A 25,785-nucleotide genomic window follows, 5' to 3' on the forward strand; every position below is an offset into this window, starting at 1 on the left:
TATAAAGTCCTGAAATTCTTTGGGTTCCTAAGAAGGCCATAACCCAGTCCGTTAACACACAAGCAGCACTCGATATGCCTCTCGCTTTAAGTACGATGATTTCAGACATCAGCAACCATGGAGCTGGACCCCGGCAAAGGCAAAACCTGCAATTAAAAAGTGGAGAATAAATGCAAGTTAAGTAGGAAAAAGTAAATGATGTCCAAATTAATCAAGTAAGGGGGATGCAGTTTTCACGTTAGATTTGTGCATGGTTCCACCAACACCGTACCTCTGCCAGAATGAGAGAGAATACGTGACTGTAAGTCAGTATGATAATCACTGGTGCATTTTTCATCATAATAATTACAGGAATATTCTTAACAAACAGAACTTGCCAAAACCTCGGGTACGAGTCGGAAGCGGCGGAACCCAGCTGGCAGCCAGATTCCTCAGCAGCCATGTCTCGCCCGTGGGGAAGCGTCGACGCGTCCGTCCCCGGTCGCCTCTCGCCGGGCCGCCGCTACGAGCGGGCCGGGTGGAAGCGGCTGGGCGCGGCGGCGGGGAACGATGACGTTGGGATGCGCCGGAAGCCGCCCGTTCGTGAGAGCGACGGGTCAGGGAGCGCCTTCTCTCCGGTGCCGGCGGTTCGCCCAGCGCGGGCTTGGCCCAGCCCTCCCCTCCCTTCAGCGTCGGGCGGTCGTGAGGCCCTGGTCTCCTCTTGAGGGTGACTCTTCTGCCGTGGGTGCCTGCAGATTGTGGCGCGGGCTGCGGAGGTGCTGAGAGCCGGTCCTGCCGTGGGAGCGATGGCCGCAGGGAAGCACCCGGCCGTGCTGGACTCCGGGAGTCCGCGCAAGCCGTGGCGACTGCCCGCCGACGGACACCCCGCACCGGGCTGCTACCTGAGGTGAGGGACGCGGAGCTATCGGCAGCAGCAGCGCTGAGTCTGCAGTCCTCGCCGTGCTTTTTGCATGTGGAGGTATATTGGGAGCGGGCGGGGGGAGCGGATAGGGCTGGCTGCGTAACACCTGGAAAAGAGGCTCGAGCGCTGGTTTCAGCGGCCTCACAGCAGCCCTTAATTTCAGTAATATCTTCACCTATGGAATACAACAAACGTCTTGGGGCTCACGGAGTTTTTATTCGTAGCCGGCCTATTAGAATTTTTTACTTTGTTTAAAGAGAACACATGCCTGTTTCAACAGCAACTGTATTCACTGCCATATGTGTTGAGGAAAGCTGGTAAGTGCTGTCTGCAGTAGAAGTTACTGTAATAGGAGCAGCTGCTTCTCTGCATTTGACATCCAGAACCTTCTGGTGTGTTTTACCAACAATTGCATGCCATGTGCAGCCTTTTATGGTGATGACTGTAATTTTCTGTACTCCTATGCCCTGTTAAGAGGTGTGCTCTAAGGTGTTACTCTATGATGGTAAAAATAGAAATAAACATGCTATTGAGTCCCACTCAGATACCTCAGTTCTTTCAGTTTGGGAGTGCTGTGAAATTCAGACAGTTATCTAATGAATTAGATCTTCCAGAGAAAATAAATGTATGTTATTTTTTAACTGTTTACCTAATGTTTATCTTCTTAATCAATGGTCCCAGGTCACTGAAGGAACTTGAGATGTCTCAGGATAGTATAAGTGCGTTCAGGGAGTGGTATTCAATTTCACAGTTAAGTCTCAGTGGAAATAAACTGAGGAAATAGGAAAAAAAAATACAACAACAGGATTTTTAAAATGCGTTTAGGTCTAAGTGGTGCAGACATGTCAAAACTGATGCTAGACCAGCACAAGCTCAGGCCTTTACGTGGGCCAAATACAAAAATTAGAAAGACTAACGTATCCTCCAACACAATTTGTCAGACATCTCTGTATACTTATTTGAAAACTAACTAGTTATCTGCTTTGTATTTAGAATGGTTCAGGAGGAAGGTATGAGCACATTATGTTAGTAACTAGCTTATCACTCTGCTTATGTGTTTTGTTTTCTTCCTTTTATCAGAATAATCCATGAGTAAACTCTAAGACAGTGTTTATTTGCTGTAATAGGTGTAAAACTTAAACTAACCCCTACCTTATTGGACTCAGAATTTGAAAGTGTTAATCTAAAACAAGAAATATGTTAACATTCATAATGAATGCTACATACAATTTACTTGTAAGTCTGCTGTGGGACAAATGATAGTTCAGGGTGCATGCAAATGCTTAGTCCTAACCTAAAGAATATTTTAAAATGCATTTGGTCTCTTCAGTCTGTGTGTTAACATGCCATTTGGAATACTTATGTACCAGTAATAAAGATGTGATTCATGCCTTATTTTCTGAACGGAACTAATACAGTATTTTGATGTATCACAGGTAAATTTTTCCATAACCTTATGGAGAAAAAGGACTTTGAAGCATGGCTTGATAACATTTCTATTGCATTTCTTTCTCTGACGGACTTGCAGAAAAATGAAACTCTGGATCACCTGATTAGCTTGAGTGGAGCAGTCCAGCTCAGGCACCTCTCCAATAATCTAGAGATTCTACTCAAGAGGGACTTCCTCAAACTTCTTCCATTGGAACTTAGTTTTTATCTGTTAAAATGGCTTGATCCACAGACCTTACTCACATGTTGCCTCGTCTCTAAGCAGTGGAACAAGGTTATAAGTGCCTGTACAGAGGTGTGGCAGACTGCGTGTAAGAATTTGGGTTGGCAGATAGATGACTCTGTTCAGGATCCTCTACATTGGAAGAAGGTTTACCTAAAAGCTATTTTAAGGATGAAGCAACTGAAGGACCACGAAGCCTTTGAGACATCCTCTTTAATTGGACACAGTGCCCGAGTATATGCACTTTACTATAAAGATGGACTTCTGTGCACAGGTAGGAAGGACAGACAACTTGGGACTCTTAAAATTCTTTGTTTTCTCTTCCCCCTCATAAGATTAATGACAATTTGCTTTTCTTTTGCCAGACAAATTATTCTCATAGTGTGAAGACAGATGATAATTCAAAATTGCTTATTTTTTCAATTTTTTAAACACCTGGTGTACTAATAAACTCATTAGTCACTTTACTAAGAATGCAAGGAGACCAGTGTCTTTGTTTGATAAAGAAATAGTAACAGTAGGTATCATTGTCCCTGCCAATGGCACGGTGGTTGGAACTAAATGATTTTTAAGGGCCCTTCCAATCTAGATTGCTCTATGATTTTGATCATGCTGTTACTATGAGTAAGCCCATTTGGGAAGTACAGATATGTTAGCTATCCTCTTAGAGATAGATAGCTTTCAATTAAAAGGACTTTGGGCTGTGAGAGAACTTCAGTCTCCCAGAGCATGGAAGAAAAAGTCATATCTTCTTTGAAACAAGGCTGTAAGCACTTTCAGTTCCTAACATAAGTGCTTTATGAAGTGCTGTAAAACTAGATTTAACCTTGCTACTGGTCTGACTTGCACATAATTTCAGCTTCCTGCCTGAAGAGTAGAGACTGCAATATTTCAGTTTGAACTTAAGTTACAGACAGAACAGATACGCAGCCTTAGTATGAAAGAATAATAACAGAGTTACAATGAATCACTGTCAGAGCATATTCCAAGGATTTTCCAGTAATTTGGAATGATAATGTTATACACTAAGTTGGGAATACTCCCTTCGGTCGGTCATTTGTTGGTACAGTAGGATGCTTACTAGAAGCCAACAACTAGATTCTAGCCAGTCTTTAACTTACCTAGTCAATAGTGAATGTTACACACAGAAAACAGCATTGTCAAAACTTCCTGACAACTTTTGTACTGAAACCTCCAGGGGAAGAAGAAGATGTAAGGAGTCCAGAGATTTATTTTGCTCTCCAAAGCTAGCAGTTGAAAAAAGAGGAGCTTCAGGTAGAGAAAAGAAAGTGGCAGGATATGCGGCCTGGTATTCATCTATATTTCAACGTTTGCTGGAACCCTTTCCTTCCTGAAAGAAACTAAAGCTTGCAGTATAGTCAGTGGCTCTGCAAAACCTGAGTGATGTGTCACATGAAATTTCCGTTCATCTGTCTCAGTAGACGCTATCAGTCAGGCGTAGTGCCAGAATCTACCAATCTTGAATTTATCCTGTTGTTTTATATTCTAGGATCAGATGACTTGTCTGCAAAACTGTGGGATGTAAGCACAGGTCAGTGCATATATGGTATCCAGACACACACTTGTGCTGCAGTGAAGTTTGATGAACAAAAGCTTGTAACAGGATCTTTTGATAACACAGTAGCCTGTTGGGAATGGAGCTCTGGGGCAAAGACACAGCATTTCAGAGGACATACTGGTGCAGGTATGTTGAAATTTTAAAATTGTAATTTCACCAGTGAAGTAATGTACATCATCATCAAACAAAATATAATTAAATTTAGCTTTTTGCACACTAGCTTTATCAATTTGTTCAGCCTCTGTTCTCTGTCATCTGAGTCCCCTCAGTTCCCCTCGACAGGGAAAGTGACCAGAACAGATATACGCTTGTCCTTGAATATGCCAAAGCTTAGCCATGTAGCATTTTGCAATAGCATGGAAGTAACAATAAAAACCACGGTTATTCAGTAGCTTCAAGTCTCAAAGAGGTGCAGATCTTAGGTAGCAGGGCATACATGGCCATGGCCATTTTTTCTGTTCCCACATTGGACATGAGCTTAAAGCAAAGAGCAAAATAGGAGCTGGGAATACGTATTTGCATTGCCCTCATAATTCCGTTCTTTGTCGTGTACTTAGAAATACCCTCAGCTCAGCTGTAGTTTTTTTCCCTTGTATTTATAAAATATACTAATCCTGTGGAATTATCTTACTAAAACTCTGGAAATATGAACTAGCTTAAGTTACACTTTGCCTCAATCCGCCCATAAAGGAACCACTGATATACATGCTCTTAATTTGGGCAAAAAACCCCAGTAATTTCACAATGTAAACTTAGGCATCCAGAGCAACAACAGTTCAAGAACAATTAAGGATGTAGTAGCATATGAATTTAGAAGCTGCTAAATTCATACAGATGCTACTAGTATCTCACAGAAAAATGCATGCATAGAGACCAGTATTCCTTATTTAGTTCCCTCTTTGCTTGAAGTTTTTAGTGTGGATTACAATGATGAACTTGATATTCTGGTCAGTGGCTCTGCAGACTTCACTGTGAAAGTGTGGGCCTTATCAACAGGAACGTGCCTGAATACCCTTACTGGACACACAGAATGGGTCACTAAGGTGGGAATATTGATTTATAATTAATCTCACACACTTATTTGCACTAAATTTGTACCATGTTCTAAATTTTTATTTCCTAATCCTAATCCTGCAGATAGGTTTAGAATCTGAAGAACATCTGGAAATACTACAAAATAACATTTCAACAGAAAAAATATTTAAGCTGTAATTAAACCTTTCAGACCATTGAAGATATTTCAATTCCAAAGTAGCTGGGCTAATACTAGGAAGCAGTGTTTTGGTTCAAAGACTGAATAAAAACTGATTCTGAAAAAAGATGGCTTTAAAAGTTATGCAAAAATCTAATGATCTTGATAACAAAAATCTGATCATGAAACAATATTTTTCCTCTGGTTATTTCAGAACTTGAAAGATGAGGGGTGTGGCTGTACACATGAAGTATGTATGTTTGCTTATTAGTACAGTGAATTGTCACTAGTAGGACAAAAGAGTATAAACTGTAGTTTTCCTTCAGTTGCTATAAAGTATTTGTACTGCCTTTATTCATGGGTACACTATGCAGGTGGTCAGTGAAATGAAAAATGCAAATGAAAATTTATTTATTTAACAGCATCAACATAAATCATTACCATCCTTCAATTACAGGTCGTTTTGCAGAAATGCAAAGTCAAATCGCTTATGCATAGTCCTGGGGATTATATTCTCCTAAGTGCAGATAAGTATGAAATCAAGGTATGTATCATATATCATGCATATATTATTTTGGTACATCGGGAAGGAAAAAGCTTGAGTAATTTGCTGAAGTTTACAAACAGTAGGATTTAGTTTTTCCCCACATTTCCTGCTTTAGAGGCTGCATGCAGAACATGAAACTCTTTGGAAGCTAATTTTTCAATGCTTGCCTTAGCATTTCATTTTAAATGATAACTCTACAACAACGGTAATGCAAAGAATTGGTGCTTCCAAGTCATGACAGTGAAGCAGGTAAATGCAAATACTGTTACTGTTGGGGACTTTGGGGTTGGAGAGTGCTGTAAGTTTGTGGCTGTAGAAGTGCTTCATAACTGAAACAGTTACATTTCTGTCCCAATTGGATGGTTGATTTTTTTTTCCCCCCAATCTTAAAAGTATCTATTTTCAGTGGGAATTTCTTAGGCTAGAAACAACATGTGCGGCACTGTAAGACAAGTCACTTGAAGAATTGATGTTTCTACCTGAAAAACATAAATATTTCTGGAAAAACCTCATGCGCACATTTACCTGGTGCTTAAAAAGAGACTGTGAGGCTTGCTCTATTTATGTAACAGTTTATAATGTGAATTTTTTATGGTCTTTAACTGCGTTCTAATTGTAGATTTGGCCTATTGGAAGGGAAATAAACTGCAAATGCTTAAGAACATTGTCTGTTTCTGAAGACCGCAGCATCTCCCTACAGCCTAGGCTGCACTTTGATGGTAAATACATAGTGTGCAGTTCAGCACTAGGATTATACCAGTGGGACTTTGCGAGCTATGATATTCTCAGGTAAACCATTCAGTTTAGGATTCAGTCTTCATTAAATAAATAAGTAGTTTACCAGTTTTAATAACTTACCTTAAATGTGGACCAAAAGAATCTTTAATAAAATCCTGTAAACACCTTGCTTTACACATATCGAGCAGTTTAATTCTAATTTTGTCATCTGATAATATGAATCGTTTCATTGCTGTTTTGGTTTCTGGCCACATGCTAATTCTCTTCCATATTTTCATTCCGTAAGTTGAAGTGTTTCAGTATAGACTTAAACCAGACTGCAGTGCTGTAGTTGTGAATGTGGAAATGTAGTGATGCAGAGCTAATGTTACCATGGAGACTGCTATAAAGAGAACCAAGCAGGAATTTCTGGGGGTCCTTTGATGGGACAAGAAATTTAAAAGTCTCTTTTTCCTTATAGCACCACTGATCTGTCACTCCTTCTAATGTTGTGGAATGACAGTAAAATCTATCAGACTGCAGTGAGGGACTGAACATGATGGCATTCCATTTCCACATAAAGAATCAAGCTGTATGAGTTGGAAATGGTGGCATCAAAGATAGTAACTTACTAAAGAAAAAAAATGCATTTTAGAACTGCTAGCAGACTCCTTAGTTCAAATACCCTGAAGAATTGTGGATATTTGAAAGCTCTCCAGAAGTGCTTCTTATAAGTAAGAATAACTGAGTAATTTCACCTCTTAGTTTACTCTCCCATCTTTCAAAACAGAAAGATGGTCTCTTACTGCTGAGAGCAGATTTTCATCCCCACATATTTTTGTGCCTCAGTTCTTTGCTTTATGTAATGCTATATCAAACATGCAGGCAGTTGTGGAAGACTCAACTCTTCAGTTTCTGTTCCAAGTTTTATTTATTAAGGGAAGCCATCATCAAGGTGTTGGGGAACTAAAAAATATTTTTATTTCTCCCCATGGTTAATTTAACATAAAATATCAGTAAAACAGCATTCTAAGGACTAGTCTTGGATGGTTTATCTAACCTGCTTATCACAAGAAGGCATGTCTATGTTTTACTTCTGCCTTTTAGAGGGGTGATCAAAAGAATAACAACAGCTTTTACCTCTTAGTGTAAAGATATTGGGGCATGAAATCCATGTGGAAATTTACTGTAAAACATAAGTACATTTGCTCTTTCATTTGTATGTAGAAATGGCTCTTTTTTTTCCTTGTGCTCTGCAGAATAATCCCTTTCAAACCTTAGCCTTCACTTATGTTCAGATGGGTCTGTCCCGAATATATAAAGTCAGAAGTGAAACCACAGGCCTGACTATAGCTAAAGTGTTCAGTTGCTTAATTTGAAAGATTTGCATCCAGTTCTTTCTAAATTACTTCAGAATGATGAATTTAGACACATTTTCTGTAGACATACAGGATTCGCTTTAGTAATTCAAGCTCATGACAACATTGTAAGGGAGATTCTAACACTGTTTTCTTGTCTTCTAGGGTTATCAAACCTCCAGACTTCTCAAATGTATCATTGCTGGGCTTTGGAGAGATATTTGCTCTACTGTTTGACAACAGATACCTGTACATAATGGACTTGAGGACAGAAAAACTGATAAGCCGCTGGCCTTTACCAGAATATAGAAAGTCAAAGAGAGGTTCAAGCTTCTTGGCCGGTGAAATGTCTTGGTTAAATGGACTAAATGGCCAAAATGATACAGGCTTGGTTTTTGCCACCAGTATGCCAGACCATAGTATCCATTTGGTGTTATGGAAAGAACATGGCTGAAAAGCTCACACATACAGAATCTTCAGGAATTTATGGCCTATCAGCAGTGTGTCCATAAAATGAGACTTTGCATGAACCAAAGTTGCACATCCAATGGTATCATCATGCAATGCACAATCATCTACTTTTATTTGGGCATTTGGGAATGGGTTGTTTTGGAAATAATGCAATGCAGCATGCTAACAGTATTCACCACAAAATTTTGTCTATATTCATGTTTAAATATACCTGTTTGGCCTCTGAAGTATAGCTTGTAATGTTTAAACCATTCAAATCTGCTACCAAGTCTGAAATCAAGTTGTGCTTGACCTGACTTCTGACCTTTTTTTTTATTGAAACAGAAGGTGAAGCTAGTTTTAGAACCATAGGCTTTTGTACATCTAATAGCAAATACTGGTTGCAGTGCATGGCTGCTTAACAAAAATGAGAAAACAGCAAACCCTCTCTCTCTCCAGAATCTTTCTCTTCAAAATGTTTTTCCATATGATAGCTTTAAATACTAGCCTTTGAACCAGAAGAATCAAACGAGTTCTTTAACAAATATTTGTCCACACATTTTTGTGCTATTTGACATGCACTTAAAAGCTGCATCTACATCACATGCTTTAGAAATGCTTTAGGTTGATCCACCTTCCTTCCTCCCTCCCTCCCGCCTTAATGTAATTTTTTTTTACACAACTAGAAAATGTGAGTTTTCATGAAGCTTATGCTCATGCCCTTCAGAGGACAAAACTGTCTAGCATTACCAGTGTGATTTTTTCTTCCCACTATTCAAGGAGACCTGATTTCATACTTAATACTGAATGAAGGCCATGATTCCCAAATGTTTGTGGTATGAGTTACACCAATGAAGGGGAGTTTTCATATGCAAGAATCAGTATTTCAGGATGCCGTAGGAGTAGCTTAAAGTCACAGTGGAGCAGTCTCTTAAATACAAGGCCAGACTCTTAAGCACTCAGTTTTTCCACCTTTAGTCGCATCAATTTACTTTGAAAAATGTTGTCTGTACTCAAGGATTTTATCAACTGGAAGCCAAATTCATAACTCTCAATTCAAACTGCACTGTGTGGGGCATAAATGATGAGCTCACAAAAGTGAGCTTTTGTTGTCTCACTCCTAAGTGAAGAAAGCTTCCGTGAAAAAGAATGTTTCCAATAACTTAACTTCAGTAACTCGTCTTGAAACCCAGTTCTCATCATTCCTAATGTGGGAGTAACATAACTGTATCATTATGATGTGTGCTTCTAAAGGAACCACCTATGCAGCACTGCATTAACTTTGAAAGATTAAATAGAGGCGTGACAGAAATGTCCTTGTTTCCAAATCAGCAAATCAGGAAATCTTGGTTAACTACTTCTTTTAGTGACCTTGATTATATAGAGTCCACAGAGAGGTGGAGCACAAGATGGCTGAGAAACAGACCCAAGCTGAGCCCTCCAGACGGGAAGGTGTGCTGGGCATGGGATGTGGAGGCACTGCTACTGTCTCCAGCTAACTAGTAAGCTATAAAGAAAACAGTGTCAGACTCATTTTGGCATCTTGCAGCAAGACAATGGTCAGTGGTTCTTGTGACGAGAGGAATTCTCCACAGTGAGTTTAGTTTAAGACTGAAACAGGTTGCCCAGCCTTCCTAGACAAAGCCCTGAGCACACCATGCTGTAAGCAGGGAGCTGGACTTTCAGCTGCCCCTTCTAAACGACGAGTCTGAACTTCTTAATGGACCTGTTGCCACACAAGATTGTATGACTGACAGGAGCAGGCATCTCAGATCCTAATACAGCTGCAAGTTTGTTGAGACAGACTGGGAGATGGTGCAGTCACTGTGGATCGAAGTAGAAGTTCCCTTTGGACATTGCTAATGATACTATTCCACTAATGACAGAGCTCTTTAAGGGCACAGGTATGTGCTGCTACCAAGTAGATAAAGGAATGAAAGCATGACACTAATGCAGAAATTTTAAAAAGCATACTTGGCTCTCACACACACTTCTGTCTGTCGGACACCAGTGTCAGGCTATCGCTGCCTTCAGATGTGCCTTCAGGAGGAAGGTTCTAGTATACTGCAACAACATATGCAATGCATGTAGTTCTGGGGTCTTATCAAACAGAAACTGAAACTGTGAAACTGAAACTGTGAAACAAAAATGACCAAATGGTTTTTCTGTTTGCTTTGGTTTCCATCCAGCCCTTCAGCAAGTCACTACTTAGCACTATTTCCAGATAGACTTAAGAAAAAATGCAGCTTCTGTACCCTTACACTTACCAAGGAAGCAATGTAATTCAACTTACCCATCACATAAAGGACTATAATCCAACTTGTGTCTAAATGTCACAAAATATTTGCCTACGAGGCTTCAAGGTGCCAGAAAAAAAAACCCAACAAAATATTACTTTTCATAAAAGTTGTTTGGCCATCTATTTTTTCCTCCTCGAAATAGGTTCTTTTTGGTTCACAAAAGTATCTTTTTCGTTAAGATGAATCTCTCTCCCTTACCTCTATTAAAGCTTTCCGACACAACTCAGCATTTACCACTTCAGTAATTCAGGAACAGGTGCAATGACTCTTCTCAAACTTACATGTCTCCAAAGCCCAGTTTAACAAGACATTTTTTATCAGCAAAGCTCCAATGGCTGTGTTTAGTGTTACAATCCATCACATATTTAACATACACTATTTCCAAGAATATAAGGGGTAATTTTTTTACAACTAAAAGGAAGATTGTACTCAATTACTTGTCTACCTTTTACTCAAATTGATGCATACAAATTTAGTACCCAGTGACATACAAACTGTAAGAATTAAGCAATGCTACCTTTAATACTAATGATTGTATTTGTACTTTTTGTACATAGGTTGAAAACTATTTTGCATTATTTGAATCAGTTGACAAATACTGATTTTTATTATTAACTGAAAACAAATTGTACATTTCCCAGAAGAGATGCTGCAATCTGCATTGACCCTTGGTATCATTAAGTGATTCATGGCTTTGCTATATATTCCCTAAATAATTGCAGAAAAATGTAGACTCCATGTGAAAATCAATGTAATGTGATTTTTAAATTATATCCTCTGTCTTCCCACAATACAGATAGCCCTCCACTTTCACTCCTTATAACTGAGGTTTCAATTTTGAGTTTGCAGCATGGTTTGAGACAGAACCTTGTTAACGTTCATGATTAATGATAAGTTATATCTCCACAGTGTTGTATCCCTGATGAGAGATTCTCTGGGAAGGTTTCTTTGAAGGGCCTTCCGACAGTGATAAATGAGGGCAACATCCATGGGAACATACACGCTCTTCCCATAAGCACGTAGGACAGAATGGACTGAAGTCTGAACCACCTTTCGTGGATCAACTATCATTTTCCTGGGATTCATTACATTTTTCAAGTCAGGCTCTCTGTATACATGCTGTAATATGTTAACACCTGGCACAGTATTCCAAGATGAAATGTTGAACGTGTGAGAAGATATGGTTTCTGGGAAGATATGGTTCTCAAAGAGGAAAACACTAGTCCCTGGGTTTTGCTCCTGAAGACTGTTCATCATTGTTTTCCAGTTTGGGTGTTTAAGGGGAAGAATTATTTCATCAGCATCAATTAGGACCACAAACTTGCTCCTTTCCATGTTACGGTATATACAGTCATTTAGAGCTGTGATTTGTCCATAGTAGCCAATGTGTGTCCCGTCTTGCATGAAGCGCCATGCAGAAGAAACCCTGAGATGTGAGTTTATTGGCCAGGGAATTACCTCAACAGTTCCTTCTTCTATATAAAACTTCAAGACTTTCTCCATCAGATGGCTGCAGTTGTTCTTATAGATCACCACTTTCTGTACTCCAAGAATCTTATACATTTCCATACTCTGTATAAACTGCAAGACATTGTTGTAGTTTCCAAACATGGCAGAAATGCACACGGTGAAGTCAACAGAAAAGGTCTCATGCTTGCGATTTTTAATTTCAAACCTCAGCAGCTGGTCAGTATTTACATATGGAGACTGATGAACTGATACATGTGTTGGATCACAATTTTTAGGTTCCAAACAAACTATATCTGCTGCACCATAAGGGAATCCAAATCTATCTGAGTGAACATCAATTTTTGCTTTTGATACATATATCTTTCCATTGGCCTGACAGCAGAACCAGCAGTACAGTTGTTTTACATCTTCATGGTGAACAATCCCAATCAGACGAGTGACTTTGCTTTCTCTGTCATCAAAGTATGGGGATATAATAAAAGTTTTGTTACCTTCTAATGCTGTTATTGTGCTAATGGCAATTTTCCCTCTACATCTTCTACCTTCTTGAATTACTCTTGGCTGATGAGAAAGACTCTGTAACTTCAGATAAGAAACTGCAAGCATTGAAGTTATAGTCATAATGCACACAGCAGCAGCAAAGTAAGATTTTTTCCCAGCACACAACATTTTGAACGGATCTAAATGTCCATGCAAATTTCTTTGTCCTTGTAATTTATGCTGCCTTATCTGCAGAAAAGAAAAGGCAGTATGAGATAATACTCACAATCATTGCTCAAGAATTTTACAAACAAGATTAGGGTAAGTCTCTATCATGGTGCAGTGACTTACTCAGAGACTCAGCTACTGTGCTTTTATGAAAATCTAGTCACAGAACATGCATTTAATGATATGTATGATATGTGACACTCTGAATGCCTCTATTTGTCAGATGTGTGGAGCAGTTTCTCTACATGGAGGGTTCTGTATAAGAACAAAACAGAGGTCTATATACAGCAATACAAGGAGTATTTTTTTTTCAAGAATCCAAATTTTAGAATATCCAATTTAATAACTAGACAGTAATTCTTAAAAGCAAAGCAAAACTTTTTTTTCCACTGAGGCAATGTGTATGTAAATTATGTTTTAAAAAACCAAACTCAACCAGACTTCTCACAGACAAGCTAGAGGCAGATAAATTAAATGTATCTAGAATTAATCAAGTTCATAATAAATATGCTAATTGGGGATTACACATGATGGTCCAGATATAATCACTAATTTATGAATTCCCTAACTTGCAGATCACCACAGAGGAAACCATACACACAGAGGAAAGTCAATTCATACAATCCAGCAGAGGCAGGTGAAATCAATGCAGGTATAAAACTCAGTTTGCCACTCTACCCTATGTAACCCTGTACAAGGCAGGAGTTGCAGGAAAGGTCATCTCATATTAATGCTTACTAGAGATCTGGGCCTCTTCGCAAATGATCAATGCTGTCTGTCTTAGCTCCTGGCATGATTTGGGGGTTAGGGCTTAAAACTCTTGCTGCTGCAGGTACAAGTAGGCAGTCCTAAGTGACTGGATGACCGAAGTCTTTAGCAGCATTTGTGCTAGCAAGTGTTAATGCCTGAATGGGAGTTTATGGCACTCTCAAGCACTAATTTCTGCAAGTGGAGCCTAGATGAAAGTGTTCTCTACAAATTCACCTTTAGGTATTCAAGTATGTATTTGAATTTCTATTTCCATAAGTATTTCTATTTCCATAAATAGAAAAGTGACAGCAAGTCTCCTCAAAGGCCTGCTTGTACCACAGAGATTCTTGGGAAAAAATGTGTCCCAGATTAATTAAATTCCTGTCAGATTAGAAAATTGCATTGGTAGAAGAGAGTTTCCCCAACTGCCAGCAGGAAGTGTGGAGTAAAATGCCGGGATGGAATGAACTGATGCTATTGCAGAAGACAACGAAAATGCTTCTAGCAGGTGAAAAATAATTGCCTGTGCCCTCAAAATAATGTACCATATTTTCACAATTGCTATTTCATGAAAAAGTGAATTAGGGAGAACCACAGTCAAAACACACCACTGAAAATGTCCCATATGCCAAGGCTGATGTGATTTACAACAGACTTTGCAAGCTACCAAGAAATCTCTCTTCTGCAGAGAAATCAAGTGTTTCTCTGCAGAAGAGAATAGTCATAGGGGCACCAAAAATCTCACTGCATCACTAGGCACAAAGCAGAAAAGAAGCAGCAGAAACCACTGACTCTTCTATCTCTGAAATGGAGATAGTATCCCCATAAGTCCTTAAAATGAGAGCAGAACAGCAAATACATAGCAAGAATCTGCTATTGCCATACGACTTCTACCTGGAGATTTGTGACTGAAAACAACTCAAACTTTTTAAGTCTTTTTATGATACGTTCTAAAGTACAGGTTTCCCCCAAGCATTCTTATTCTAAGGATGTTATATATTTTAGCATTCTTACAAAGAGAAGGTCACATTTAATATTTTCCCCCTTGGTTTTATCTATTTATGACTTAAAATATTGATCTAGCTTACAGAATAAATATTTTTAATTAAAGAAATAAATGTTTAATTAAAGAAATATCAAAACACATCAACAGTAAATAACAAAATAAATTTATTACCTGTTCTTTCTTCTACTTTTTCTAGCAATAAATAGCTAACAAGAAAAAATATGTCTTTTCAATTGTATTTTGAACAGCGAACAGCAGAAAGGAAAAAGTACCTTTTAAAGTAGATAGCAGAGTGAGGTTCTGTTCAGTCCTCCATTCATTTTTTGCAAAAATAATCTACTAATTGTTTATTTTAAACAGATAAATACTTTTAAGGTAAATTGCAGTAATTGTTCAATACAGAACAATACTGTGAGGAGAAAAACTGGTACAATACCTAAGATACTTCCTGGCACATTTTATTTCACATAGCTGTTGCTCTTCTAATGTCAGTAACAGCAGCCACACCTACCAGAAAAACAAGTTTTCCTTCTCTTGAGCAAAGTACACAGTTGTGTTGCAAGAACTTAATTTAAATTACAAATGAGTATGCTGAAGAAAATCAAACACTTTTCATGGATTTTTTAAGGCTACTTAAGTTTTCTTCTGAAAATTAATCTTGCATGTTGATATAAACCCAGTTCACACACATACTTAAAAAGAACTAGAAAAATACACTATATATATATCTGCATTTCTTGGACAAACATTTTTTTCATGACATGCTATAAGGCCTAGTTAGAACATGTAGATACAAATTCTGGTTAGGAACTGTGAGGTAGTGCTGAAACAACAGCAAGTTCTAGAAGCTAAGAAAAAGAACAAAATCAAGAGGTCAAAGACACATCAGAACACTGAATCTTAAAGAAAAGAAATACATACAATTTGATGAGTGAAATTCATGGTTTCTGCAACATAACTCATTAATTTTGCTCTCCTGAAATAAACAGCACAAATATGTAGTCATAAAATGCATTACGTCAGTATAATTAAGAACACTACATTTATACTTCCTCACTATAAAAAGAGTAAAAGGGCAAATTTTCACAGAATCACAGAATTTCTAGGTTGGAAGAGACCTTTAAAATCATCAAGTCCAACCCATCTTCTAACACCTCAACTAGATCATGGCACCAAGTGCCAGATCCAGTCTTTTTTTAAACACATCGAGGGATGGTGACTCCACCACCTCCCTGGGTAGATGATTCCAGTATTTGATCACTCTTTCTGTGAAAAACTTCCTCCTTAATTCTAGCCTGTATCTCCCTTGGCATAGTTTGAGACTGTGTCTCTTGTCCTGTCTGTTGTTGCCTGGAGAAAGAGACCGACCCCAGCTCAGCACAGCCACCCTTCAGGAAGTTGAAGAGAGTGATAAGGTCACCTCTGAGTCTCCTTTTCTCCAGGCTGAACAACCCCAGCTCCCTCAGTCGTTCTTCTTTAACTTTAACTTTTTAATTTTAACTTTAAAGGTATACTTTCAGCATATTTAAATGCTCTTCTTTTATAGTGACAATTCATTTCGATTTTGCATTTTTTAATTCCAATTAATATGCAAGTAAGCATGCCACAGATGATGCAGATTTGCTTTAATACAAAATTTAGCTAATGGGATCAATGGCTACTTTGCAGTATTCCACTTAACTGTAAACAGACTTTCTCCCTCTCCACCACCCTGACAGACTGCAGTAATATCACCTCCTCATCTTCATATTCATTACCTTTTCATTCAACAAAAGAGTTGAATGAAAGGTAAAAAACCACGTCATAAAAAACAGTTTTCCTTCACCAAGTGTTTCTCTGCAGCTGGCCCAGTTTCCATTACTCTCTAGTACAAGAGACCAGAAACGTCTGTACCTTATCCATTTGTATGTGGCAAGTTAACATGCCCTCATCATTGTTGGAAATTTTCTTTCTTAATGTGTGCTAGGATTTCATTTTTTGGAGATGCAACATATTGCATCAATACATCTGAGCTGGTCATCAGCCTACCATTGACATATCTGCCCAGTCAGTCAGGCAAGTGCAGTTACACAATGTTTTCTTCTGCAGCAAGATCATAATAAAGAGCTCTTGTCATGGTTAGAATCATGGAATGGCTTGGGTTGGACAGGACTTTAAAATATCTAGTCCCAATCCCCTTGCTGTAGGTGAGACATCTTTCACTACATTGAGCTGCTCAAATTAATCATGTTTCTCCTTATTTAATTGGTCACAGTCCTGCTAAAATTTACTCTAAAACCTTGTACAGGATCAAGAGTACACTTACAAACTTTCATATATTTAAATAATCTTTTTTTCCCCATCCTAAACCAAGGAATCACTCATGCTTTAGCCACACTGTACCACTATGCTCACAAACACATTTATTAATCTCCCATTACAGGTTCTTCCAATAGCTTGTCTTTTTAGAATTTTGAAATTATATTTTTTTGTATTGCCTTCAAATTGGATGTTGTTTTTACCTTTGCTGTCCAACTTCTATTTTCAGACCTTCTTTTCCAACATCTAAAACCCTCCACAACTAGCACTGTCCTTACTAAAAGCTGGTACCCATTGCTAATTTAGTTCAAGAGTCATTCCTGAGTAATAATTAATTAATCTCCCTCACATCCTCTATGCATTGTGGCCTTCCTCTGTAATTTGTTTTGTTCACATGCAGACAGCTGACCACTATTTATGCTGCTCATTTCAGTATCTTGACAATGAATACATTGTATTAAGTTTTTCATAACTCTCATCTAATTACTTTATCTCCCAATCTAGGGTAAGGATAGAGGGCAAGTGACAAGAGGTGACTGCAGAGTTTGAGTTGCTAATATGAAGTATTAGCTTCAGCAGTATAAGAATAATAAACAACCTAATCCTTGTTTTTCCAGGGTCTACCTAAAAACCCCCCACTAGAAAAACAGCCTTACAAAACTTACCATTTTTGAAAAATATTATTTATCCTTTAGTTTATGATTCTTGTCAAAGGCAAAACCACAGATCACTATGTTATTAACACAGTGTTAATATTAACAAAGATGAACAATAACTTACCATCTTTATCTCAATTGCCTGTTGTTAATCTTTTGACAGCTTACTTTTTTCAGAAAGGTTCTTTGACACACCAGATGTCCTTCCTCTTTTATAAGATCCCAAGTCCAAAGCATATTGTTTGAAGGATTAAACTGAAGGCAGTATTTTTCCACTAATAAAATACTACTCCAAAAAATTAAAAGTGTCTATTTCTATTCTAAATACAAAGACAGTAAGCCAGAACAATATAGAGTGTTGTCATACAGTTGTTGTACAACAATATACAGTTGTGGTACTTATTTTGTGCCATTAGAACTGACAAACCCCACACTTCCCTGTATACACTCAGAAACTTCTCCATTATAATCTGCTGTACATCCCTAAGCCAAACTCCTCCTATTGTAAACATTTAAACTTTTTGTCCTTTGAAAATCAAACATATTGGGCAAAACAAAAATTGCGTGACATTTAAAAGACTGTTATTTCAATTTTTTTCTTTCACACTGTACTTTTTTAGCTGGGACTGAGTTAATTTTCTTCCTAGTAGCTAGCAGGGTGCTGTGTTTTGTGACCAAAGAAAGTGCTTCAAACACTAGCTATCACTGAACAGTACTCACGCAGAGTCAAGGCAATCTCTGTTTCTCCTTTGTCTTCCGTCCCAGGAGGGGGATGGCACAAAAAGTTTGCATGGAATACAGCTGGGACTTCTGAACCAAACCAACGAAAGGCCTATTCCACACCGTATGATGCTATGCTCAACCATCTGAGCTGGGTGAAGAAGTAGAAAGGGGGAAACACGTGACATGAGAGCATATGGCTTCCCAAGTCACTGCTAAACCTGAGGAAGTCCTGCTTTCCTAGAAATGGCTAGAAACGTGCCTGCTAAGGGGACATAATGGATAGATTACACCTTCTGTTTTGCATGCTGCTTTGCTTTACCTTTTAAACTGTCTTTATCTCAGGGAAAACCCATAGGATTTGCCACGTTCGCCCTTCTGATTCTACCCCCATCCCAGTGCAAGAGGAAGGGTGAGGCTTGAGCTGCCTACCCGGATTAACTCACAACACACACTGGAACTATGCTTGAGAGGAGTTTTGCATTCTTCAAATCTAAAGTTAACCTCCACCCTTAGTACGAATTCAGACAGAGACTCAGAAAACCTGGTTTGGACAATTAATAGGTACCTTTAACTTACCCTTAAGCGGTTAACCCCACTACTGAAAAATAATGCTACAGCTGATCACCATCCTCCAATTTCTTGAGTGGAAATAAAATCCCGAATCTGTCGCGCCTCTCCCGCGAGCGCTGCCAGTCACAGGACCCCGAGTAGGCGCCGCCGCCGGACCTCCGCTACGGCTCCGGCAGGTTTACCACGCTCGCGCGCAGCCGGCGGCGCACCCGGCTTCCCGTCCCGCGGGACCCGCCCTCTGCCGCGCGGGGGCGGCCAGAGCCCCGCCGCCGCCGGAGTCCCGTGCAAGCGCCGCCGCGAAAGCCGTGCGGAGCTGGGTGGGCGCCACTGGAACCCTCGAGTCTCGTACCTGGCTCCCTCTGCGGTACCGACAGAAGCAACCGCAACACGCTTCTACGGCCCGGGGCTGGCGGGAGCGCTCCGTCCCCTCACCTCCCGCCCGGGAAGGCGGCGGCGGCGGCGGCGGCGGCGGCAGCGGCTATGGCCGTGGAGAGGCCGCGACCCGCCGCCCCGGCCGTACTTCAGGTAGAGCCCTCGTCCGGCGTGGTCCAGGTGGGGCTGTTCGCGCTTGGGGCGGCTGCTCGTCGCTTCGGACCGTGGTGGTGCCTCTGCGCGGCTTGCTGTGCACGGCATCGGCACCGACGGTCGGCGAGCGGCCCCACCGGAGCGAGCGACGGCGGAATTGGCCTCGGACGGAAGGACCCCCGAGGCGGGCCGCGGCCCACGCCTCTGGCCTCTCCCGCCACTTTCCCAGGTTCCCCGAGGCATCGGTGACGGAGGCCCCATGTAAGATCGCGAATGGGGCAACCCGGCGGCCGCGGGACGCTAATGCGCGTCAGCGGCGAGGCCGCCGGTCCGTGCCGGCGGCGCATTTTGGGGAGCAGAACCTGCCCATCCCGCCGCAGATCCGGACGCCAACGGCTCCGGAGCGCTGATTACCCAGGTGCACGTGCTGTGCGCCGGAGGGAACGCTCCCACACACCACATCCTGGAAATGAACGGCATAGACGGCACAAGTGCAAAAGAAGGACATCAGCAGTGGTGCACTGTTCTCGAGGAGGTCTCCGGATTCGACCCCGATGCCTAACTGTCAAATTAACTTGTGTAAAATGGAGAAACACAAGCTAGCCATTATATTTTCAAAATGCAAGTCAATTTCAAAAAAGTACAGGGAAATTGATAATTACACAATGATAAAAATCCAGTAGTCCTGGAGTTCTGTCTGCTTTTAGAGATAGACATGATAGCTGAATCATTTCTGCAATAAAATACAAGGTTGGCATTCGTAGGAATTCTGTGGTGGGGTTTTCTTTTCTAGTGCCAAAGGCCATGAGTTACGGACCTTTGTTCCAGTTATAGAGATCTCCCACATAGAGTGTCTTTATTTCTGGGGAGAACACAGAATAAAATGCTTATTACAATGAAATGCTTTAAATGTAATTATTACATTTAAAATTGTAGCATACCCAATACAGTTCTCTTTCAGAGCCAAAGCTGTGTATCTCCAAAGGGATGTATCCTTGATAAGAGGTATGTCACACCAGTTTCCTGCAAAGACATGTAAACAGTGCTATTAGGCGCTTCCCAACCATGTGCAAATACCTGTAGAAAATAGTAGACTGAGACCTCAACCACCCTGTGTGGACCAAATAATTTTTTCCAATTTGAAAGTGTTTTTCCTAGATACATTGATCCAGTTCACAAATGCATTACCCTCACTGCAAAAAAATTCTTCCCTGTATCTAGTCTGAATCAACCTTCTTTTAGTTTAAAACTATAATCCATTCTTCTATCACTACAGGCCCCACTTAAAAGTCTGTCCCCATCTTTCTTGTAAGTCCCCTTAAAGTACTGAGAGATGGCAATAACATCTCCTTGGCACATCTTCTCTGGGCTAAACAATTCCATCTGTCTCAGCCTTTCCTCATAGCTGAGGTGCTCCGGCTCTCTGATTGTTCTTGTGGCTCTTCTCTGGACCCACTGCAACAGGTTCACATCTTTCCTATACCACGAACTTGAGAGCTGATTGAAGCACTCCACGTGGGGTCCCACAAGAGCTGAGTGAAGGGGCAGAATCACCTCTGTCCCCTGCTGCCCACACTACTTTTGATGCAGCCCAGGACATGGCTGCCTTCTGAGCTGCCAGCACACATGGCCGGGACATGTCCAGCCTCTCATACACCAGCACCCCCAAGTCCTTCCCAGCAGAGTTTCTCTTGATCTTTTCATTAGAATTATGTCAGCCCGAGCCTCTCATCAAGCTTGTCCAGGCCCTAGTCTTCAGGTGTAGCCACTGCATCACTCTGGTGTAATCTGCAAACCTGCTGAGTTAAATTTGAAGTGTGAAGAAATTTAAATTTGTCTCTACTTCTTTGGACTTCCAAAATCTCACTTGAAAAAGCTGCAAATTTGGAGGCTTTTTCAATTTTGCCCTAGAAATGTTGATTCTGTTTTATTTATACTACTAAATGGCTAGACTCTGTGCTCTATAAAGTCTGTTCAACTATATTACCATTCATTCACAAATAAAACATGCATGCTGCCTTTGAGCTAAAACATTCCTTCTGTATCTCTCCTATTCTTTTTCAGAATATTTTATTGTCAACAGCATACATACCCTGCACATTTTTAAACTTACAACCAAATGCTATTACTGTTGTAGTAAACAAACTTTTTTTACATTAAAGTATTTAATTAGCAAAACAATCATTATTATCAATGTAACAAACTGAAAAATGCAGCAACTCGATACAAGACTGAGGTAACAAAATACTTTGCCAAAAACCTAGATTCCAACACCAGAGTTCTTACAGGTGAGACAGTTCACAAGAATTTTAGAAAGAATCCTTTACACAAATGGCATGCAGTGGACTGCTGGAAAATACAGCCAAAAATAGTGCAACAGCTTCCACACAAAACAAACCAAAATGTTGAAATTGATTAACATTATAGTGTGACAAGTCAGTCTCACTTTGAAAATAGTTTCTTTGCCTCATTTTAGTGCTATTTGGAAAAACATGCATTTTGGCTCTGAATTACATTAAAATTAATTAAATAAATAAATAACGAATAATTAAATAAATAAAAAAAGAAAAATCAATTAAATAAATTAATACATTAAATAAACTAATAATATTACCTATAGTTATTATATCTTCACAATTCTGAAAATGGCAATTATGTTATAATGTTTACTTTTACATAACTATTGTAGTTGTTGTTCTCTTTGATGGAGGAGAACTTGTATGGTTTGTGATGTTTTTTTTGTGGAAATGCTGTAACAATCAGTGGTGATAGGTAACCTATTGTATTTCAACAGCAGCTTTCAATTAACCATAGCAGTACCTGGTAATAGCAAATGGTACCAAATGGCATCATAACACCTCTAATCAGCAGGTAGGAACTGTTTAATACTTAAAGACTAATTCAAAATTGGTGTAAGATGTTTTACTAGTATTTTTTCACTGCTGTCATTATTCTTTCACTGCCATCAATCTGAATTTCTCAATACTCTGCAGCAATTTCACAATTGTGCTATGCGGAAAAGATGGTTAATCTCAATGATGACTAATCACAAAAATCCACAGGTGTAGAATAATTCAGACTATATCATAGCCTAGCAGTCTGAAGTAATTTACTGCTGACAGGATGTTACCACGTTCAAAAGTTTCTATACCCTCTTTGATGGTGTTCGATGCTCTGCCCTTGCACATAACCATGTATTTCCTAGTTCAAAGTTGTCTTAAGTTAGCAAAGAAAGAGAAAAACAATACAAATATATTTTTAATTACCACTCTTTTCACAGAGTTCCTCAGTTATCAAATAAATTTTGACACTTTCCCATGTCCCAGGATCTAAATGCAGCTGTTATCAGGAACTGTTTTTGTTGAAAACCTGGTATGTATTAGGCTTTCAGGATTGTAACATGAACTCTTAAAAGAACAATAAATTTACTTTTGACCTTCATTTAAAAAACAGTTGGCTTTTTCTCCTTGTTGTTAGACAAGTTTCAAAATTAAAATGTAGAAAATCATGGAAGTCCACAGAATACATACTGCTAATGCCAGGGAGGTTGTTTTAGTAGAGGTTCTGTTCACTTAAACTGACTTTCATGGTGTTCCTGGTTTGTAAGTTAGAGGCTGACTTGCCAATTTCTCCTCTACGCAATCTTAGGAAAGTCAGAAGAGGTTTTCTGGTGATTGATGAAGTCAGAATAATGATGCTATATGGCAAAAGAGTTTCAAAAAGAGAAAGTGATGAATTTAACATATGAACAGAAAACCATTCTGACTGCAGGAGTGCCAGGGTACAGCAGAAATACAGCACAGAGAGCGTTCCTTCGGAGGAGAAGGTCCAGTTACACTTCTTTTGTTTGCTCATTTATTCTCTGGATATTGATGTGGAGACTTCTTTGTACTTGCTCCACTGTTGGACAGTCTTTCACTGCCACCATGATTTTATAATAGCAGTACCATCTACCAGTACTAATGTCCTGAAGTCACAACACATACTGGAATTTAATGGAGCCAAGTCGTCCACAGAAGGACAGAACAGAAACAATGATATGGAGTCATTCTGAGCCAGGACTATGTGATATAAAGCACCTGATTACCTGCTTCCTTATGCTAAGGGATTTGAAATGAACAACGTTCAGACTGAACCAAAACACCAAATTTATGAGCAACTATGCCACTGGTAAAAGAATGAAAGACAAACTTCAGCACAACATAAATTTAAACAGCCTTAAATCTATTACCAGTGTATTCCTGAGCAAAATAACTGAATGAAAAAGAAACCCAACTGTCCTATGCCAAAATACTTTTTTCCCAAATAGCTCAAATATGAACAGCATATTGTCCAGAGATTTGATAGAAAATTTGAGGCAGCCACATTGCCAAGCAGCTCAGTGCACTTAGGTTATAAAAATGTTGTTCCACAATTTTCTATTCTAATTGACACTTTGGAGCAAGTTAACACTGTCAATCATTCTGTGCATTAGAAAGAACTGAAACCCAACATGGGCCAAATATTCTTCAGTCACACAAAGCAGCTTAACAATAAAAAGAACCATTTGAAAAAGAACAGGCAGAAGATATAACGTTCAGTTTGCGGCCAAATATCAGTTCATGCAGTCTCTGACCACAAATAGTTGAGGGCTCTAGAATCCTGCAGGAGTGAGGATTAATCTTCTGTCCATCTAACTTGTCTGCTTTCACTCAGTGCGTGAGACTTTATCTGGTCCTAGGGATAACATTCACTTTCTGTTTTTAAAAGCTATGTCAGAATCACTTTCAAGTTACATAGGAAAGTGCTGAAATATCTGTGGCTGGCTCACGTCAGGAAAACCATTCTCCTCTTCCTCTTTAGAGAACAATAACCTGTTTCTTCAGTTTGGCACTTGAAGTCACACCAGGTAGGAGAGGAAATTATTCGAATGACATTAGATTAGCAGGTACCTGGAAGAGATTGTAAATTACTCATAGAATCATTACATTTGGGAAGGCTCTCTAAGATCATTGAGTCCATCCTAGTATGGTTGCTTTCATTTTCCATGAGACAGTCCCTTCTAAAGAAGAGATGAGGTTATCTTGCTTGAAGCAACTGAGAGTAGAGGTTATATGCTCTTAAGGTAACCAAACCAATAGCTAGACCTGCACAAAACCTGATTTGATGGGAATTCTCTAATTTTAAATAATCTTTCTTTCTCCCACTGAAAAAATGGATCAGCATACAGAATGAGGAATTATGTCTGTCCCCACAGGAATGTGTGTGCAAACAGATTGAAAGAGCTTTTCTAGTAAGGATTTTTTGGAAAATAGGAAAAAGTGGGTAGAAATACCTTACCTGAGGCTTGTTGCTTTTGCACGCGTCATCCAGATGTTTATGCCATAATATTGCATGAAACCTTGAACCAGTCTGAAACTTGTAAACATTGCCTACAAAAATAAGAATATGAAAGACTCAGAATTTACAAACAGACATGTAGTTTCAAAGGACTCTGATTTCTGTGCAGAAGCCAAAGTCCTGAATTAAACTCTTAAATTAATTTGCACCTCAAATGCTCAAACTTGATGCTGCTAATATAACAGAGCCCACGCGAGCCATGTTACCCAGCAATTCTTGGGTGAAGCAAGTATGAGAACATATGTGGCCTCCTAGGCAGAACGGCTGAATTACAGCCACAGGAAAGACCATGTAGGTCGGTGTGCAGCAAGAAAACAAAGAACGCTTAGTAATAAGAGAACAAAGCCCACTTGGTTAAGAAGAACAAGAACTATTCAGTCAAGGCAGGAGAGATGTAACAAAGTTTCTAAAATGTAACAGGGAGCAGAACCTCAGTAGTTGGCAGAAAAAACTGTTATACAAGCACTTGATTTAAAGGAAAAAGGCTGATGTGAATACTAGGAATGCAATCCCTTATATTATTGGTTAACAGATGCGTGAACAGTTACCGTATTGGCTATCCAGGCACGTGATATTCTAATCTGATACTGAAAATATTATAAAGCTATATACACTTTTAATAAATGTTTCTGGTTATACCACAACTGGGGACTGTGCATCATTCATACGTCGCAGGTCAGATCTAATTTAATCCTGGCTTTCTTCTCATCAAGGCTTCTGTAAACTTAGTTTTCTTCAATGTCCTACTGCAAATTGTTTCCTGCAATCAAATATTTTGTGCATTTTAGTTAACTCCCAGATGATGCACTTCATAGAGTAGATGGGACTCCATATTCAGCACCAAAGCTGAAAACATGGAAACTGGAGAAAGCCTCAAGAACCTGTAAGCAGCCACTCAAAGTGCAAAATAACTCCAGGAGTTTTCTTATCTTTTGAATTTTAATCAAGGGAAATGAGTTATGGCACTGCAAAATTAATTACTAA

General features: G+C 39.5%; 3 protein-coding genes across 15 annotated transcripts in view; 1 reads left to right on the forward strand and 2 right to left on the reverse strand.

The window, feature by feature from the left end:
* The first annotated feature begins 749 nt into the window (after nt 1-749).
* FBXW2 (F-box and WD repeat domain containing 2) lies at nt 750-13,175 on the forward strand. 2 transcript variants are annotated; one of them, XM_030961722.1, is made up of 7 exons: nt 750-886; nt 2,338-2,847; nt 4,084-4,278; nt 5,062-5,195; nt 5,802-5,888; nt 6,511-6,680; nt 8,132-13,175. In XM_030961722.1, exons 2-7 carry the CDS (start codon nt 2,358-2,360, stop codon nt 8,418-8,420), a joined length of 1,365 nt encoding a protein of 454 aa, XP_030817582.1. In that variant the 5' UTR covers nt 750-886; nt 2,338-2,357; the 3' UTR covers nt 8,421-13,175. The 2 variants fall into 2 exon arrangements, with proteins under 2 accessions (XP_030817582.1, XP_030817583.1); XM_030961723.1 differs by having other exon boundaries at nt 6,511-6,610.
* On the reverse strand, nt 11,389-19,029 carry LOC115911042. Of its 3 annotated transcripts, XM_030961718.1 has the most exons (3): nt 18,904-18,949; nt 15,572-15,626; nt 11,389-12,915 (listed from the first exon to the last, which is right to left on the reverse strand). In XM_030961718.1, exons 2-3 carry the CDS (start codon nt 15,611-15,613, stop codon nt 11,548-11,550), a joined length of 1,410 nt encoding a protein of 469 aa, XP_030817578.1. In that variant the 5' UTR covers nt 15,614-15,626; nt 18,904-18,949; the 3' UTR covers nt 11,389-11,547. The 3 variants fall into 3 exon arrangements, with proteins under 3 accessions (XP_030817578.1, XP_030817579.1, XP_030817581.1); XM_030961719.1 differs by lacking the exon at nt 15,572-15,626 and having other exon boundaries at nt 18,904-19,029; XM_030961721.1 differs by lacking the exons at nt 15,572-15,626; nt 18,904-18,949 and adding an exon at nt 14,923-15,045.
* Nucleotides 19,030-20,013: 984 nt separating this feature from the next.
* The window catches only part of RALGPS1 (Ral GEF with PH domain and SH3 binding motif 1), a 75,234-nt gene continuing 69,462 nt past the window's right edge, over nt 20,014-25,785 (reverse strand). For 4 of the 10 annotated variants that reach the window (XM_030961709.1, XM_030961711.1, XM_030961707.1 and 1 more), the window contains 3 exons: nt 24,742-24,833; nt 20,364-20,445; nt 20,014-20,284 (listed from right to left, as the gene is read on the reverse strand). In XM_030961709.1, the coding sequence (XP_030817569.1) occupies nt 20,380-20,445; nt 24,742-24,833 (158 nt within the window). In that variant the 3' untranslated portion in view covers nt 20,014-20,284; nt 20,364-20,379. Of the gene's footprint in view, nt 20,285-20,363; nt 20,446-21,263; nt 24,354-24,741; nt 24,834-25,025; nt 25,562-25,785 lie in introns of those variants that run through there. The other 6 variants (XM_030961712.1, XM_030961714.1, XM_030961710.1 and 3 more) reach the window with 4 other exon arrangements.

Source organism: Camarhynchus parvulus, chromosome 17 (assembly GCF_901933205.1).
Source record: "Camarhynchus parvulus chromosome 17, STF_HiC, whole genome shotgun sequence".
NCBI lineage: Eukaryota > Metazoa > Chordata > Aves > Passeriformes > Thraupidae > Camarhynchus > Camarhynchus parvulus.

Bases quoted from the DNA above. Each gene is read 5' to 3' on its own strand.
- LOC115911042 (XM_030961718.1), bottom strand. From the start codon at position 15,613: ATGAGTTATGTTGCAGAAACCATGAATTTCACTCATCAAATT. The intron at 12,916-15,571 runs GTATGTATTTCT...TCTTTTCTGCAG, and splicing joins TGAATTTCACTCATCAAATT to ATAAGGCAGCATAAATTACA.
- FBXW2 (XM_030961722.1), top strand. From the start codon at position 2,358: ATGGAGAAAAAGGACTTTGAAGCATGGCTTGATAACATTTCTATTGCA. The intron at 5,889-6,510 runs GTATGTATCATA...TTCTAATTGTAG, and splicing joins CAGATAAGTATGAAATCAAG to ATTTGGCCTATTGGAAGGGA. The intron at 6,681-8,131 runs GTAAACCATTCA...CTTGTCTTCTAG, and splicing joins GCGAGCTATGATATTCTCAG to GGTTATCAAACCTCCAGACT.